This window comes from Cebus imitator, unplaced genomic scaffold (assembly GCF_001604975.1).
Source record: "Cebus imitator isolate Cc_AM_T3 unplaced genomic scaffold, Cebus_imitator-1.0 Scaffold432, whole genome shotgun sequence".
Lineage (NCBI taxonomy): Eukaryota > Metazoa > Chordata > Mammalia > Primates > Cebidae > Cebus > Cebus imitator.
In genome coordinates this window covers 738,624-757,948 of record NW_016107747.1, presented here as the reverse complement: position 1 = coordinate 757,948, position 19,325 = coordinate 738,624, and the positions used below count along the sequence as shown (strand labels likewise).

General features: G+C 35.7%; 1 protein-coding gene across 3 annotated transcripts in view; it reads left to right on the top strand.

The window, feature by feature from the left end:
- The window catches only part of PIK3R4 (phosphoinositide-3-kinase regulatory subunit 4), a 74,034-nt gene that overhangs the window by 31,789 nt on the left and 22,920 nt on the right, over nt 1–19,325 (top strand). For all 3 annotated transcript variants that reach the window (XM_017510153.2, XM_037731938.1, XM_017510154.2), the window contains 6 exons: nt 1,149–1,294; nt 3,095–3,298; nt 11,108–11,309; nt 12,785–12,972; nt 14,147–14,357; nt 17,333–17,498. In XM_017510153.2, coding sequence (XP_017365642.1) covers nt 1,149–1,294; nt 3,095–3,298; nt 11,108–11,309; nt 12,785–12,972; nt 14,147–14,357; nt 17,333–17,498 — 1,117 coding nt within the window. The remainder of the gene's footprint in view (nt 1–1,148; nt 1,295–3,094; nt 3,299–11,107; nt 11,310–12,784; nt 12,973–14,146; nt 14,358–17,332; nt 17,499–19,325) is intronic.

Genomic DNA, 19,325 nt, shown 5'->3' with positions numbered 1-19,325 from the left:
TTGGGATAAATAATTCAGTATAATACATTTCTCAACTCCTGTCAAACCATTATGGGTTTAGCTACTTTCTGGAGGTTTACCAACATTTTTCCAGTCCTCTTTTTCCCTCTTACCACAGGGAAAATATCCAGTGTCTCTTGTTGGATGGATCAGAGGTTGCAGGATATTTATGAAATAAACAAAATCTTCCTCATTTATAATTAGAGGAATTAGAAATGTAAGACCTTGGGAGAGAGATATTTGAATGCATCTTTTCTCCTTCCCCTTTTAATATAAGTATTAGCCTATGATGATATTCCTATTTCTCTGTTAATGTGTATTTCTTATAAAATAATAAATATCCTTTGAATGCTGTTGTGTTTGCATTCTCAGAGCTAACATAATTTTTCTTGCCTTTAAAAGCTTGTATTTTTTTCTAAATCATGTTAGTCTGATGTCGACTAGTTGAAATCATTGATTTTTTTGTTTAATACATAAAACCATTAAAAGGTATGAAAAGACATATAATTTTCCGGTTTAATCTTGTATTTTAAACCTTTTAAGGATCAGTATCATGTTTTCTACCTTTTTGGTTTCCATTCATTAATGTCTTTTGAAAATAATTGTGAGTTATGTATTAGATTTGATCAAACCCTCGTATTAAAAAGAATATCAGATAACCCAGATTGTTCCCTTAGTCTTTATGCTGTATCTTAGAGAAGTAACTTCTCCCCAGTTTCTCTCCTCCTTGGGTGGTAGAGGTGATATGTCTTTGAGCTTCTTGGGGGTAACAAGTGGGGGAATAATAAATAGTTAGCTATATGTTGTTGGGACTTGTTATGTCTCCAACAGTTTTTAATCCAGTGTTATAAATGACTAGGTGCCTACACAATTTTAGTACTGACTAAAAAAATATAATTTTAAGTCCTCAGCTATGAGGTAACTGTCTTCATTCTTCTGTGGTACTGCTGTGATATTTATTTTAAGAGAATATTATAATAACAGTGTGTCTGCTTGGTTGAGTTTATTTCTCAGGGTAATTGAGTATGTGAAGGCTCCTGATAGTAACATTGTGGCAAAATCCTTTTGTCAGTTATAAGTTGAAAATTTGTTTATCCTGATAGTATGAAATAACTTATTTGATCCATACCTTTTCTTTTCCTCTTTAGCCCCCTTCCTGTGTCATCCCAATTTATGGATACGCTATGGTGCTGTGGGATTTATCACAGTGGTAGCTCATCGAATAAGTACAGCTGATGTCTACTGTAAACTGATGCCTTATCTTGACCCATACATTACCCAACCAATAATACAGGTACACGTTCCAACTTGGAGTCAGTCTTCCCTCCAAACTGTGCCTCTTTAAAAAATGTTGAGAGAGTCCTATTTTTCTTAACATTTAAAAATATTTACATTGAGCTATAGCGTTTTTGTACTCCTTTCAAGCTAATTAATGTTAATGGGCTAAGCACCTTTGAAGGTGAGAAAAGTTCAAGAGAATATTATGTTTTACATCATGTTGTACCTAATGTATCACACAGTAGTTCATACTTTATTTTGTTTTGTGTAATATTATAAAACATCTGCTATTAAAAGTGAAATATAGTCAAACAAAAATGTATATTGATGGATTGCTTCTTTTTATTTTAAAAAGTATAACTGATTTCATCCAGTTATAATAAATTAGAAAAAGTCTTTTTCAAATTTTTAAGTTTTTGACCACTAACTGATTGTTTTGATATCGTTTCTTTTTTATTTTAACAACCATACAACCTCTGCCCCATCTCTAGGAGTACTTCATGATAAATTTTGGGCCTTTGGTTTGTACAGGGCAAATACTATTTATCTAGCTTTTCAGTGTTTATACCCTTCATTTTGCTAGACAGCCAACTATTAAGATAAAATGGAATGAGATGGTGAAGGATGATTCTAGCTGTTAAAACATCCTGAGATCTCCTATCTTTACCAAAACTCCGTTTCCCATATAGAATTCACACACCTCTCTGGCTTTGTCCCACTTTTGTGTCTCAGTATACCTTCCTTTTGTTTGGAGAAAATGGCCTTGGGTAAACTCTGAAAACTAAGAAGCTTTGGTTATATCTTCAGTCCTTATTTTCTTCATAGATTGATTTGTTTCTGGAGGTTATTCTTTATTTCATAGAGTTTGTAGGATGTTTTTATTTTTACCTCAAGAGCAGCTTATACATGCATGAAAGGGGTAACGCCATCAGAAAAAAAATGCCGTTTTAGAAAAGTTATGCTTCCTTGGAAATTAGTTCTAGAGATACCTACTCTTTTGAGTGGTTACTGTATTTAAAAGTTTGTCCATTGAACTTTTGCTTATGGCATTGTTTTATATTTTGAAAGACCAGGATCAGAAGCTGAGAGGCTAATATATTCATTTGCTTCATGAATCTTATTTTTCTACAGTTTGGATTAGACAAAAAATATCTTTTTATGATGGTTTCCACTGGCTGACTTCACCAAGGAGTTAAATATATCTAAAGGCAGTCCTCTTGGTTCTTTTGCTAGAGTAACAGGAAAAAAAAGATAATCTTCTTGGTTATTGTTACCTGTTAGTAGTGCTTATCCATTTTGTTACATTTGCATTGATAAGGAATGTATTCTTTGGGATAAAGGAAGGATTTTATAAACTCTGGAGTTAGCAGTGGTTTTCAGAAGTGATTGAATCTACCAGGAAAATGTGATGACTTAAGGAAAAACTGTGGTTTTTGAGCATCTTTTCTGGATCAGTACCTGCTGGTTGTCAGTTACAGTACCTGTAAACTGCACATACTTTTTGAATCTAGGATGCTGTCTGACGTTGGGTTCTAGACATGGGTCTCTTTTGTTTTCTAAAATTTCCTGGCTTGGATGATTAGTCTTCCAATACAATAGACACAAATGTGTGGTCTAGTGCTAACAAAAAGTAAGAGATACCTTAGCTGATTAAAGTTTACTAGTATTCTTTTTTCTTCTACACAATTACAGATGTTGATAGCTCTCATTTTCTTAGAAAGTAAATATCTATGTTAACTTTTCACAAGTTTTTTGAATTTGAAAATAACTGTATGCGTTATATTTTTGGCTGATCATTTTTATTTTTCTGATATAGATTGAAAGAAAACTTGTTCTTCTCAGTGTTTTAAAGGAACCAGTAAGCCGTTCTATATTTGATTATGCCTTGAGGTCTAAAGATATTACTAGCTTGTTCAGACATCTTCACATGCGTCAGAAGAAACGAAATGGGTCTCTTCCTGACTGCCCTCCACCAGAGGATCCTGCCATAGCACAGCTTCTGAAGAAACTGCTCTCACAGGTTGTATCACCCTTCTGAAGTCTTACATTTCAATGCAAATTTCATGAAAATATTGAAGCGTCCATTTAGCTTTTAAAAATGCTTTTGATTGATTAGATTATATTATTAAAAATGAGTAAGTAAGTTTGGCAAACATTTTATGCATTTGCTTTGATTCCTAAGCAAAGATAATACTAAGATGTTGATAAGGTATCACGTTGAGCTAAATAAGGAATCATGGGAGAACTGTTAAGTTTCTTTTGTGATACTGGCTAAATAAATGAGGGAAAGAGAGTAGAAATAACCTTAGATTTAATTAGTATTCTTGATTCAGTTCTGTTTTACCAAAAAATGTAATGAAATTTAGCTGGAAGAAACATTGTAAAACACAGATGCAATATGGAAAAATCCTGGTTCATTTCAATTCAAATTTGTAACTAATACTTGTAAACAACTGAAATAACTTGTATTTATAATGCATCTTAGGCTTAATAGGCCAGCAGTTTACTGGTATATCTTAAAAGCCTGTGAATTTGAATCAATTAACAAAATCTTATTAGAACTAGGAAGTAATCTTACTACACTTGGCATTGGTAAGGCCTCTGTAGAAATATGAAGTCTGTTCATGACAAAAAGGCCCAAAGCAGCACCAAAAGCCAGAACTGACAAATGAGATCTAAGTAAACTAAAGAGCTTCTGCACAGGAAAAGAAACCATCATCAGAGTGAACAGGCACCCTATAGTGTGGGAGAAAATTTTTGCAATCTACCCATCTGACAAAGATTTAATATCTAGAATTTTTGAGGAACTTAAATATATTTACAAGAAAAAAACAACTCTGTCAATATGAAAAAAAGCCAAACATCACCAATGACCAGAGAAGTGCAAATCAAAACCACAGTGAGATATCATCTCACACCAGTCAGAATGGCAATCACTGAAAAGTCAGGGAATGGGCCAGGCACGGTGGCTCAGGCCTATAATCCTAGCGCTTTGGGAGGCCGAGGTGGGTAGATCACCGAAAGTCAGGAGTTCGAGAGCAAACTGGCCAACATGTTGAAACTCTGGCTCTATTAAAAGTAAAAAAAATTAGCCAGATGTGATGGTGTGTGCCTGTAATCCCAGCTACTTGGGAGGCTGAGGCAGGAGAATCACTCGAACCCAGGAGGTGGAAGTTGCAGTGAGCCTAGATTGCACCACTGTACTCCAGCCTGGGAGACTTTCCCCACCGCCCCTGCCAAAAAAAAAAAAAGTAAGGAAACAGTAGATGCTGGATAGGCTATGGAGAAATAGGAACACTTTTACACTCTGGGTGGGAATGTAAATTAGTTCAACTATTGTAGAAGAGGGTATGGTGATTTCTCAAGGATCTAAAACCAGAAATAGCATTTGACCCAGTAGTCCCATTAGTGGGTGTATACCCAAAGGGATATAAATCATTCTATAAAGACACTTGTACACATGTGTTTATTGCAGCAAACATAAAGCAAAACATGGAACCAAACCAAATGCTCATCAGTGATAGACTGGATAAAGAAAATGTGGTATATACACCATGGAATACTATGCAGTCATAAAGAGGATTGAGATCATGTCCTTTGCTGGGACATGGATGAAACTGGAAGTCATCATCCTCAGCAAAATAACACAGGAACAGAAAACCAAACACTGCATGTTCTCACTCATAAGTGGGAGTTAAACACTGAAAGCACATGGACACAGAGGGGAACAACACTGGGGCCTGTTGGGGGATGGGGGTTGAGGAAAGAGAACTTAGAGGAGGCGTCAATATGTGCAGCAAACTACCATGGCACACATATGCCTATGTAACAAAACTGCATGTTCTATACATGTATCCTGTTTTGGTTTTTTTAAAGAAAAAACAAATTAAAAAAATAAGTCTAGGCCAGACATGTTGGCTCCTGCCTGTAATCCCACCATTTTGGGAAGCTGAGGAAAAAAAGAAATATTAAATCTAAATTTACATTTTGTTTTATGAGGAATATGTGGAACTTAGGGAAGTCAAAATAGGAACAAAAATTGTTAAAGAATACAATTGCTGAATATATGCTTCATGAGCCATAATCCTACTAAAGGACAAGCTTAATGCCTTTTTAATTCCATAGAATGTGTTTGTAAAGAGAATGCTTGTCAGTCATCTCTTGTTTAACAAGAAAAGAAGACTAGAAAATACACTCAGTTGCAGAGAGAGAATTTTATTGGTTTTGCAGTGTGAAACCTTTCATGTATTGTACTTGTCACTGGATATCTAGTGCTGTTTGATACCCAAACTTTGGTTTGGGCGATTGAAAATGCAATAGGTTCCTGTGAGAGGCTGATCAATAACCATTTTGGTTCTTTTAGATCTAGATTTGATGGAGGCTGGGGATGTCTCTGAATGTCTCTTCTAGGACAGTGGTTCTATTTCCTACATTTTAAAGACTTAATTTGATGTGACTTGAATTTCTGAAGAGCCGTTTCTTTGGGTTTTCTTTTAACCTTGGCTTGTACATTAATACGTTTTATATTTTAGAAAGCAATTCGTGGAAAATTGGAATCTGAATCACATTTTTCTGTTGTTTCTCCTGAGTAAGTAATCCTTATCAAAGAGATTTCAATGTGAAAGAAAAACCATCCCAATCTAAATGTTTCTTCAGGCTTGGCCATTGTGACCCAGTATTTCTCTCTCCTCTATCTATCCTGTATATTAATTAAAAAACCTTCATCCTGAAATTTTCTCTTCCTTATAAGTCATTAGTTACCACATAGAGCCACCGTAGCTCCTCATCTCTCTTCTTTTTACCTTGCTAGGGTGTAGGTTTTGTCACTGCCATGGGTAAAAGGAGGGAATGGGAAGGAACCGTTTCCATAGCTTTTCTACTTCCTGCTTGCTACTGTTCTAACCCTTTCTACTACTGCTGCACCCTCAATGCCAGCCCCCATTACTGGGTGCCATGATAAAAATCACTAAAACTCACTGACCTGTATTCCTCTGAAATGTCAGTGCTTGGTATATTCATTTTTTTGCTGGTGATCCCCTCATTTGTCTGAGTGGAAAAAGAAGAACAATCTCCCATTTTGTGTTATTTCTGGTGATAATGGCTTTAGGAGACTACTAAAGGTTAGGGTATGATCCTCTGTTCAAGGGATAGGCACATCTAGTAGAAGGCAGAGCAGACCAGAATCTCTGGGGTTCTTACAAGAAACAATAGTAGACCACCACCAGCCTTCGTTTTTTTGAAAGCCAGCAATGACTTTACCACTGTAGTTGTCACCATATTTCCATATTTTTGACTATCCTTAAAACAGGTTTGAACAACAGATGTTATTTCTATTTTATAGATAAGGAAATGGAGAGGCAAGGAAGGTAGTTAACTTGCTCATGTTCACATAGTGCAGTAAGTTTCAAAGTTGGCATTTGAATCTAAACCTGTCGGATTCCAAAGCCTACACTCTTAGACAACACTCTGTGTTGCCTCTAAAGTAAAATAAACAAACGATGGAGGCTGGGTGCGGTGGCTCACGCCTATAATCTCAGCATTTTGGGAGGCTAAGGCAGGTGGATCACAAGGTCAGGGGTATAAGAGCAGCTTAACCAACATGGTGAAACCTTGCCTATACTGAAAATACAAAAATTAGCTGGGTGTGGTGGCACGCGCCTGTCATCACAGCTACTCAGGAGACTGAGGCAGGAGAATCGCTTGAACCTGGGAGGTGGAGGTTACAGTGAGCCAAGATCACACCATTGCACTCCAGCCTGGGTGGCAGAGTGAGACGCTGTCTCAAAAAAAAAAAAAAAAAAAAAGACACAGCTAAGACTCAGAAGCTTACTTGGGTTTTATATAGACTTAGGACGAAGCCCGTGTGCAGTTTATCTCCTCCAGCCTCCTTAAAAGCCTCTTCTCTACCTTCACTTCTTTTTTGTCCCTGTGCTACCTGAGTTTCTTAGGATTACTAGCAGAGACGTGGATCCAGGGGAGGCTTTGGAGATAGGAATTGAGTCCTTGTTTCTAATGTCAGGGTTACAGAGTGAAGAGGCATATTTTTAGCTTTTGCAAGCAGGCAATATGAACACTCCTACGGAATTATTTTTGGCTTAAAGTTCTTCAGTGCTCTTCTGTCCAGGACTGTACTTGAGACACATCATGGATAATAGGCCTTTCTGGACTACCTAGCATTGTTTCTGTGGGAAAATATATATTTGGTAATGTTCCAAAAGTGTATGTTAAGTCTACAACATTTCCCATATGGAAGTTGGAATCTGTACTCCAGATTTTCAATAGAACTTACCATCAGGAGATGACTCACAGAAGGGGTATCTTCATTAGATCCCATCTACAAGGTCTCCCTGTTTTATTTGTATCCATTTAATCAGGCGCTAATAATACACAATGATTCCAGTCCTTTAAAACAAGACATACATTTTTAGTGATTTTTATTTTTGTGTTTTTTGACAGTAGTATAAATACCAGTTTAAAACTGAAAAGTTATAAGAAGATATATAATGCAATGTAAGTTTTTATCTAATCCCTCACCTCCAGGCATGCAGTTTCTTTCTCTGTTGATTATGAATTTTATGTTGGGTGTTGAATTGCTTTGCAGTGTTGGACTTGTTCTGCTGTACAGTTTCTTGGGATCAGTTTCATCCTTTTAAGGTTTGCTTTTAAGCTTTGTTGGGATAGGCTTAGGATAGGTCCAGAGCAACCCGTAGTTGGCCAATTTAGCTCCCCTACTAAGGACTTCTCAGAACATGATGCATTGCATATGTTAAGAGACCTTTCATTGTTCCCAGGCTTGTGTTCTTTTTGTGGCCTCAGGTATGCATACATAGTTTAATATTTAGCCAAAGACTTCAGGACACCCTTCCATAGCCCTCTGAAGCTCTCATTCTGTGCCGATCCCTCTTCTTCATTGCTCTGCTCCACAGTTACCCTTTCTAGCTTTCTTGAACTCTGATATTCTTGAACTCAGCTCTGTATTACTGTATGTTCCTTCTGCCATGGTGTGGGAACTCTCTCTAGACGGCACTGCTGGGAGAATCATAGGACTCATTTGTAAACATTTTAGGCATTGTAGCCCTGCCTACCTGTTTTCTCATGCCTGGAGAGAGAGAGAGAGAGAGAGAGAGAGTGTGTGTGTGTGTGTGTGTGTGTGTTGCACAGTTTAAAGTGGAAGGGTAATACTAGTTTGGTCCCTGTTACTTCATCATGGTCAGAAGCTGAAGTTTGTGGGTATGTTTATGGACTTAGGCTAGCACTGCACTTTCTTGGTTACCATAACTTAGGCTTGATTTATGGTAGGAAAAAAACATCTCCCAGCTTTTTTTTTTTTCCCAAGATTTTCTTGGCTATCCTTAGTTCTTAACATTTTCTTACACATTTTCCATGTGATTTTTTTCAAGTCAGCTTGTCATTTTATATAATAAAAATTTGTTGATATATTGATTGAGATTACATTGAACCTATAGAAGTCAGTTTATCACTTTTGATTCTTTTAAATGTGATTACAATTGGCATATTAAAACATTATTTTGTTTGTAGTTGGTATATGGAAAAATTTTTATATTTCCTTGTATCCAGCAACCTCATAAAACTTATTAATTATAATAATTTGCTTGTACATTTTTGTTTGAATTTGTACATTATAATGTACAAATTTGTAAATTATAATTGTAAATTATAATTTATACATTTTCATTCACAGTTGTATGATGCTTGAAGAGTGATCAATTTTTTTTTTTTTTAATCTGAATACCTTTGTTTTCCTTGCCTTATTTAAATGACTAGGATATTTATATAGTATTGAAGAGATTTAATGTGAGTGGGCATCCTTGTTTCTCATATCAGGGAAAACACTCAACATTATACCATTCAATTTGATTTTTGCTATTAGTTTTTTTTTACCATCTTTTGAACAGAATAAGAAAATCCTCTTCTCTTTCTGGCTTGCTAAGATTATTATTGGAAGAATGTTAAATTTTATCAAATGTTTTTTATCTGTTGAGGGTATTATATGGTTTTTCTATTCTGTTATGTGTTGAAGTATGTTGATTTTTTTTTTTTAACTTTATTCCCTGGATATTTGAAATAAACACAACTTTGTCATATTGTATCTATATATAAATGTAGTTTTAAAAAATAAATAAAATATGAATATATAAAAATGTTTTTATATATACTGGATTTGGGTTGTTACTACTTTAATGGTATTTTTACATTTGAGTTAATGAACAACCTTGTCCTGTAGTTTTCCTTTCTTGTAATGTCCTTGTCAATTTGTTTGGTGTTTTTTTTGATGGTGTAGTGCTAACATTTTTTTTATTGAGATACAATTCACTACCATAAAATTCACTCTTTCAAAGTGTACAACTCATTCGTTTTCAGTACGTTCACAAAGTTATGCAGCTGTCACCAGTGTTAAATTTTACATTTTTATCACCCTCAAAAGAAACTCTGTATCCATTAGTAGTCATTCTCTTTCACTTAGCCCCTGACAATCTCTAATCTACTTTCTGTTTCTATAGATTTGCTTAATCTGGACATTGAATATTAATGGAATCATGCAGTCTGTGGCCTTCTGTTTCTGGCTTCTTTCACTGATCTTAATGTTTAAGGTCCCTTAAATGTTGTGGCATATATTGTACTTCATTCCTATTTATGGCCCTTACTGAGGCCCTCTCTTTTGTGGACTAAAACATAGACTAACAAAAAGAGAGCCCTTAACTTCAGCTTTAGGAGCAGACAAGAAAATAAACTAAGTATTGCAAGTGAACACTGGGATTTCGTCAAGAATATGTCTATTATTGTTGTACTTTAATGCAATCTTATTTCATGTTTTTTAGCTTTGTGCCGTCCTAGGGTTGGTTTTATCATAGCCTGTCTGACAATTGTGAATATGACTCTCAACTCTAGTGCGATTCTAGATTGAGAATCTAGAATGTCAGTTCCCTCAGGGGAACTGACATTTTATTAAATGAATGTTTTTTATTCTTTTGGCATGATAAGAATGTACTAGAGGATTCTGTAAATGGTTGGAAAGAAAGAGATGTAGAACTGGCGCATTTATCAGAAAATTTAAGTTGCCAATGAATTATTTAGATTGATTACTTATTGTCAGTTTCAAGTATTTTAGGTGGATTAACATTTAAATTTCACTATAATCTGATAAGGTGAATGGTAATAATTATCTTTATAGATAAATAGAGATACACAGATAAGTAGTAATTAGGGCTGGAATTGGAACCTAGGCAGCCTGACTCCAGCCATTATCCTAGAATGCTACTGGGTTTGTAGCTTAGATTTGCAGTTCAGTAAGCATTCCAATCAGTTCCTGAGTTGAATAGTATATTTTATATATCATAAAATGCCTTCACATACTCATTCAGTATAAATTTCTCAACACAACTAGGAGCAAGGTTGAAGTAGGTACACTTTATTTTGCTTAATATTGTACATTCAGAGTTTTTGTTTAGATAATAAATATTTATTCCACAGTTGTGTTTTAAAGATTACTAGGTATCACACATTGTTTTAAGTTCTTTGGAAATTGCAAAGATGAGTTATATTCGAATACTGTCCTTTAGGAAGAAAGTTAAGATATAAATCATGATACAAATTACAAAGTGCTTTAATGGAGTGTTCTGGGCGATCTTAGTAGTGACATGTCATTCTGTATTGTTACTTTGTTTTTCACTTGCACTTGGTTGTTTCACCCTTCTGACTCTTTCAGTTTTAAATCAGGTGATTTGTCCCACTAGTTGTTAGTCATTCTGCAGCCTGTTTTTATTACTTGTGAGAATACACTAAAACATATGGTTTTATTTGGTTTCAGGGGATGACAGAGGAAGAGGAAGACAAGCTTCTGGCACTGAAAGACTTCATGATGAAATCTAATAAAGCAAAGGCCAATATAGTGGATCAGAGCCATCTTCATGATAGTAGTCAGAAAGGTGTAATTGATTTGGCAGCTTTAGCCATAACTGGGAGACAAGTTGATCTCATTAAAACCAAACAAGAACCAGATGACAAACGGGGTTAGTATGCTTGTTTGTGTGTGTGTGTAGCTTGTTGTTACTTGTTATTTCATAAGACTGGTTTTTAGGTAATTAATAACGTAAAAAGAAGCCCCACTTCACAGATAAAGAACTTTCAAATACAGTGACTCCATTACTTAGCAGGCAGATTTTGGGGAGGAAAAGTGGGGAAGTGAACTAACAGTTATGAGATTAAGTAACTTGCAGAATCACAGCTCTGTATGTGACTAACCAAGGTCTGATTCTAAAGCTCTACTTTTACAGTAAAATCACATTGTCACCGTGAGATGTATGATTGAAGATGAAATTCTATTTTTTTTTTTTTTTTTTTTTTTTGAGATGGAGTTTCGCTCTTGTTTCCCAGGCTGGAGTGCAATGGTGCGACCTCGGTTTACCACAACTACTGCCTCCTGAGTTCAAGCGATTCTCCTGCCTCAGCCTCCCTAGTAGCTAGGATTACAGGCATGTGCCACCACGCCCGGCTGATTTTGTATTTTTTAGTAGAGACGGGATTTCTTCATGTTGGTCAGGCTGGTCTTGAACTCCTGACCTCAGGTGATCCGCCCGCTTCGGCCTCCCAAAGTGCTGGGATTACAGGCGTGAACCACTGTGCAAGGCCGAAATTCTATTTTTTAATCCTTTAACCAGCTACCTAAGAACAATAGTCTATGTAAAATGGTATCCAGTTTCTAGTTTCTTATTAGTAGGTAATGCCCAATGAATTAAAAAAAAAAAAGGGTTTGCTGTTAACAATTAAATACTAAAGAGTAGAGACCAGATAAGACTTAATCATTTGCAGTCTTCAGATTTGAAACTGTGACCTCTTGTGACATTGACATTGATTGTATGAAGTTTAAGATCTTGTACATACCCTTTTTGCATATTTATACACTGCCAATTAAATGCCTTTAAAAATTTCCTCTTCTAGCATTAGATTTTTGAAGGCAGCTAATGAATTATATTTAAAATAAACTTCTAATTGCCAAATTTGAGAAAAAGTATTCGTAACTTAAGTTTTAATGTTCTATATCCATAATACATAAAGTGTACAAATTAATAAGAGAATGCAAGCTAGAAGGAAAAATGAAGTATAGGAACAGGTAGAATGGAATGCACATATATGAAAGGTAAATAATTTTATAAATGCAAATTAAAACAGATGCCATTTTCTTACTATTCGCTACTTTAGATGTAGTGGTTACTTGAAATTGAGCTGGCCTTGGGAAACTAGGAAGTAATTAGGTCTTATTATTAACACCATTGGAAGCACACCTGTTCCATCTGCCCTAGAGATGAAGTGAGAGTTAATGAGTTGATACATGAATATGAATGAATTAGAAATCTTAAGAAACAAATAGGATATGAAATGTATTACTGTTCCCACACCCTCCCCTGTTCCCTCCAAAGGCAATAAAAAAAAGCACATAATGTTTGAAAGGCTACCTTCAGACTAACTATTCTGAATATTTTCATAGCTAGAAAACATGTAAAACAAGACTCAAATGTAAATGAAGAATGGAAAAGCATGTTTGGGTCACTGGAACCACCAAACATTCCACAGGCCCTACCTAAAGGGAGTGACCAGGAGGTGATTCAGACTGGGAAGCCTCCTCGTTCTGAGTCTTCTGCTGGCATTTGTGTCCCTTTGTCAACTTCTCCACAGGTACTGTCACCCATCAATAGTCCTCCTAATGTCTTTGAACCCGTTTTGCTAATTTGGATGTTTAAAGGCTGTGTACTACAGTGGAAAAATCAATATGATGACTTGTCTTTTAGGGAGGACATATTTCTTTCTAAGACAGGTTTATCTTTATAGTGAGAATGAAATCTAGTTTTTGAAAGTACTAGAAAGGTCTCATTTTAGAGTACTTGCCAATAAAGTGATCTGAAATTGTGGGTTGAAGACATTATTATGAACTGTGATTATAATTAGGCTGCAGTGAACATTTTAGATCTTTTTTATTCCTCCTCCAGTATAACATAGCCATATTTATAAAATAGCAAAAATACTTCTGGGAAGAAGTCCCAAGTTTCCTATGTGTGATAAATGTCATGATGCTTTTCATGTACAGACCATTCCTGACTTAATGATGGTTTGACTTTATATATATAGGATTTTTTGACTTTATATGGTGTAATAGTGATATGCATTCAGTAGAAACTGTACTTCTGGTACCCATATAGCCATCCCATTTTTTGTATTCAGTACAAATTTCAGTAAGCTATATGAGGTATTCACACTTTATTATAAAATAGGCCTTGTGTTAGATAATTTGCCCAACTGTTGGCTAATGTAAGGGTTCTGAGCATGTTTCAGCTAGGCAAGGCTAAGGTGTGATGTTCAGTAGTTGGGTGTATTAAATGTATTTTCAACTTAATGATATTTTCAACTTATGATGGGCTTATTGGAATGTAATGCCATTGCAAATCCTGGAGCATCTATATTTGAAATAAGTTTGTAATTGAACGCAGCTCTTTCCTAGCCAGCCAGCCATACCTTAAATAAAAAATATTAATTGAGCCAGATTAATTAAATTGAAATTTCATTTCTTCTTTTCACTTAAATTAATGAGAATTTTTGTTTAATGTTATTTTTGTGCAGTCAGTTTATATATATATAGATGTAGAGGTTTGGAAGTGTAGCATTTGTCATTAAACTTCATGTTAACTAGGTTTCTTATTGATAAAATGTAAATGTATTTAAATGGATTTTAAAATTGGTACATTGATGAGGACAAAAAGCTGTTATAATACATAGATAAAAACATGAGTACACTTTTATCTTCAAATACACTTTTCTTATGACATAAATACTTAGAATTCTATTTGTTTTGTAGGTTCCAGAAGTAACAACTGTCCAAAATAAGAAACCAGTAATACCAGTTTTAAGTAGTACAATCTTACCATCCACCTATCAGATTCGGATCACAACGTGTAAAACTGAACTTCAGCAACTCATTCAACAGAAGCGGGAGCAGTGCAATGCTGAGAGAATAGCTAAGCAGATGATGGAAAATGCTGAATGGGAGAGTAAACCACCACCACCAGGTAAAAGTTCCATTGATCAAGATAGTTGTTAGTCTAGGCTAGGTGCTTACGGCTAGAATCTAATGGAGGAAATGAATACTTAACTGCCAGACAAAAGACGAAAGAACAAAAAATGTTACTTGAGAAACCCAGAGGAAAAAGCAGTGAGTAAGAAATCTTGTTATTATTTGTGGAGTTTGGATCTTTTTAGCTGTGGATGCAATTGGCAAAGTCACATTTAGGCCAATCACTTAATAATTTAGCCTATCTGTACTTCATTTTTTCTATTTATAGTATGAAGTTTTACCTGCTTAATGTCTTGCCACTTTCTCATTTGAATGTCTGGCTTCTTTAACACCAAATTTCTGCTTTTAATTTCTGGAGGGTTTAATATACTTTCATTAATATTATTTAAGAAAAAGTCAGAAAATTTAGAAAATGATAAGTATTTTTAAAAAGAAAATAGGCCAGGGGTGGTGGCTCACTCCTGTCATCCCAGCACTTTGGGAGGCTGAGGTGGGCGGATCACCTGAGGTCAGGAGTTCGAGACCAGCCTGGCTAACATGGTGAAACCCCATCTCTACTAAAAATACAAAAATTAGCCAGGCGTGGTGACATATGCCTTTGATGCCAGCTATTTGGGAGGCTGAGGCAGGAGAATTGCTTGAACCCGGTAGGTGGAGGTTGCAGTGACCCAAGATCACACCACTACATTCCAATCGGAGTGACAGAGCAAGACTCCATTGTAATAATAATAACAACAACAACAACAACAATAAAGTAAATAAAAAGAAAACAGCATCACTTCTAGCGCTACCCCTTAACGATGATCAGCGTTACAAATTTGAGGAAACACTCCTATATTCTGTTAAGGCTTAAAAGCAATTTAGAGATACTTCAAATGAAAATTTGACTCAGCTATCTCAACAGACTTGCCTAGTGTAATGTAGCAGAGCTAGACTTTGATACCAGATTTGTGGATGTGAAAATATTTTTGAGTTTCTGTGTCTACATTTTAATGATAAAAGTTGAAATTGAGTAAAGATGCATAGTGTGCTTATATATAGATATTTACAAATCATGTGAAATCCCATGGGCTACTGATATGGACTTGGGAAAATGCTGCTAAAGGTCAGTGATTTAAAGATTTGGAAGATACTGTTAAGTGGCAAGTAGCATTGTTAGTAGCATAAATTTTCTTTTGAAAATTAATATTTTGGAATTTTTTAAATGTTTAAACTGTTTTCAATATTATATACTAGCCCTAGTTTAGAAACAGTACAAAGTTAGCTGGGCACGGTGGCTCATTCTTGTAATCCCAGCACTTTGGGAGGCTGAGGCAGGCAGATCACGAGTTCAAGAGATTGATACTATCCTGGCCCACATGGTGAAACCCTGTCTCTACTAAAAATACAAAAATTAGCAGGGTATGGCGGTGCAGTGCCTTTAGTCCTAGCTACTTGGGAGGCTGAGACAGGAGAATCGCTTGAACCGTGGAGTCGGAGGTTGCAGTGAGCGAGATCGTGCCACTGCACTCCAGACTGGCCACAGAGCAAGACTCCATCTCCAAAAAAAAAAAAAAAAAAAAACGTAAAAAATTGACCACAAACTGTCTACTCTATTTTATGATAGAATCTGTCTTTATAAGTGGCATATTATACTTAATAGAGTAACGCATTTTATTTGGTAAATCACAGAAAAGATGTCAAATTTTGTAGCTCAAGAAATGTGCAGTGACTATTGGACTCTTGATTTTTTTCTTTCTACAGTTCAGTAGTTGTGTGAAATTGATTTCTCTAGAGGGAAATGTTCAGCCTAGCCTGGTAGATTATTAGACTTCATGACCAAGTGTTTTTGATCGCTTCCAACTACAGCATATTGTTAAAAATCACGTTTAGCTCCTGTGCTCACACATATGAGCCAGAGATCTAAGGGGAAACATGTTTTTTTTTTTTTTTTTTTTTTTTCTCTTAAACTCAGTTTGGCAGTGGTTTTAGTTTCATTTTTGTTTCTTGAAAAGAAATCATTTCTAAAATGACACTATCACCACCCCGGTTGGCACAGTGCTGATTCCCAGTACAGTATGCTGTTTAGCATAGCTTTCTGTTTTATTTTAAAATCATCTGGTATTAACTATAATGAACTGTTATACTTAATACAGAAGAAGCTATCAAACATTGAGGACAGTACCTGTGTTAGGTGCTGTGAATGAATCATGAATGGATAAGACATAGTTTCTGTGACCCCAGGGAATGTATAATTCATTATAGAGGAAATTAATCATACTCAAAAAGAATATACATAAGAAAACATAGGTTATAGATATCAAAATACTGGAAAGTCCATGAACGTCTGAGGCTGTAATTTATAATACCATTTATACTAATGTGTTTATACCATAGAATAAATGATTTCAGGTAAAAAGAGAATCAACCAAAATTTAGGTATTTGCTGTAAGCTATGGATAATATTAGACTCTTGTATATATCTCATTTGTCCAGATAGTCTCCTTTGGGTTAAGTAATATGACCCTCATATTACATTTAGGAAATTAAAGGTCAGAGAGTTTAAATAAGTAGCTCAAGGTCTCACTTTTATGTATGGTGGAACTGGGCCTTCTAGTGCCCAGTTTCTCTAGACTAGGGTAATCATTACCCCATGCTGCTGAGTCAGTAGTCAGAGATTTCAGAGGTAGCAGGTACCCCTGTGCCTTTATTTTCAGGTAAGTGCTTTGTCTTCTCAGATACTGGAGAAGGGCCCCAGGTACTGCCTTTCTGAAGTTATTAAAGCAATACTTAATTGCTAAATTGATGTCTCAATAAATAATGTCTGTCATGGTCCAGTAGACCACTCTTTATAAGCTAACTACTGGAACTTTTAAATATTTTAGTTCTTGTGATTGTTTTCAAGCTGGTTGTTGGTTATTGTAACTGGGGGTGATAGGGAGATTGTATTTGTAAACTATAGTTTATGATACTTCCTTTGCTTTTCCTTAGGATGGCGTCCTAAGGGGCTATTAGTTGCCCATCTTCATGAGCATAAATCTGCTGTGAATCGAATTAGAGTCTCTGATGAACACTCACTTTTTGCCACATGTTCAAATGATGGCACAGTGAAAATATGGAACAGTCAAAAGATGGAGGGGAAGACCACTACTACCAGGTACCATATGCTCAGGAATAGATCAGTTCATTAATTCAAGTCAACAAATGTTTATTGAGTGCTTACTCTATAAAAACCACTGTTTTGGGTACCAGGCATATAGCAATGATAAATAGACAAAAATCTTTCTTCTGTGGAGCTTACTTTCTAGTGGAAAGTGAGAGACAAAGTATAAGTAAAACATCTAATGTGTTAGATGGTTAAAAAAATTCTGGTAAAACATATAGCAGGAAAGAGAGGAAATTCAGTACCGGTAGGGTAGTGTAGAATTTTAAATGCATTAACCAGAGAATGCTTCATAGAGAAAATGACATTTGAGGAAGGACTTGAAAAAAAGTGAGCGATAGCTTTGTGGATATCTTGTGGAAGAACATTCCAGGCAGAAGAAACAGGCATTTCAAAGGCCCTGAGGAAGAAATGTGTTTGGCATGGTTGAGGAACAGTAGAAAGGTCTTTGTGACTGGAGCAGAGTGAGCAAGTTGGAGGAGTAAGAGTGGCCAGTTAGATAGGATGTTGTAGGCTGTTGTAAAGGACTTTCACTTTGACTCCGAGTGAGGTGGGGAGGCTTTGAAGAGTTCTAAGTAGAGGAGAGATATGATCTGAGTTAGTTGTCACAGAATTACTCTGGCTGTTTTGTTGAGAATAGACTGAATGAGGAGCAGGGCAGACGCAGTTAGGAGACTGTTACATAATCTGGCAAGAGGTGGTGGCTTGGTAGTGGAAAAAAGTACTTTTCTCATGAGAAAAGTAAAAAAATGATGGAATGGCTAATTGTATAAGGAAAACAAATAGTGTCCCATTGCCCCACTGCTGTGGACAAGGAGATAATTTATGATTTCAAATCCCTAAGACTTTAAATATGCATGACGTGATTTTGATAAATGTGATTATGAGTAGTATTTTAGACTTCTACAACTTTTTAAGTATGTCCCTATCTGATGTGCAGTTTGTCCTCCTTACTATTTCTCTCTTTCACTCTCTATTGGTTCTACCATATTCTTGTTCTTTGCCTAGTTTGGTCTGGAAAGAAAGCTACTAGAAATCAGAATTGAATCTCATCTATGTAAAAAGATGTGAGGAATCACTGGTTCTTTTCTTGTTATAAGTTCATTGACCACAAAATAATAAAACAGCAAAATATCTTCGATAACTAAAATAATTTAAAAGTTTACTTTTTACTTACCAGCCTGATAAGATTTTGTGCTGATTGGCTCTGTAGTTTTACACTATGCTTAATTATTGTGTTTTTCCTCATTCTCTCATGGTGTTGTATTTGGTCAGAACATAATTTTAAAAGAAGTAAAAGAATCCTAGGTCCATGTAGCAATTTTTTTGGTCAACATTTTACTGTAAAATTTTCAAATCTGTGAGCAAAGTTGAAAGTGTTTCACAGTGAACATCCATGTACTTGCCATCTAGATTCTATACTTAATGATTTTACTGTATTTGCTATGTTTTACAACTATTTATCGACCTCCCATTAATCTATTCTTTAAAATTTTTATTTTTATTTTATTTTTTAGAGACAGGGTCTCACTCTGTTGCCCACACTGGAATGCAGTGGCCTGATCATAGCTCACTGTAACCTTGAACTCCTGGGCTTCAAGCTGTCCTCTCACCTCAGCCTCCCAGGTAGCTAGGACTACAGGTGCATGCCACCACACCCAGCTAATTTTAAAAAATTGTTTTTATTTGAGAAATGGGTTCTCACCACATTGCCCAGGCTGATCTTGAACTCCTGAGTTAAAGAGATCCTTCCCTCTCAAGTCTCCTAAAGTGTTGGGATACAAGTGTGAGCTACTGCCTGGCCCCATTTTTTTTTTTTTT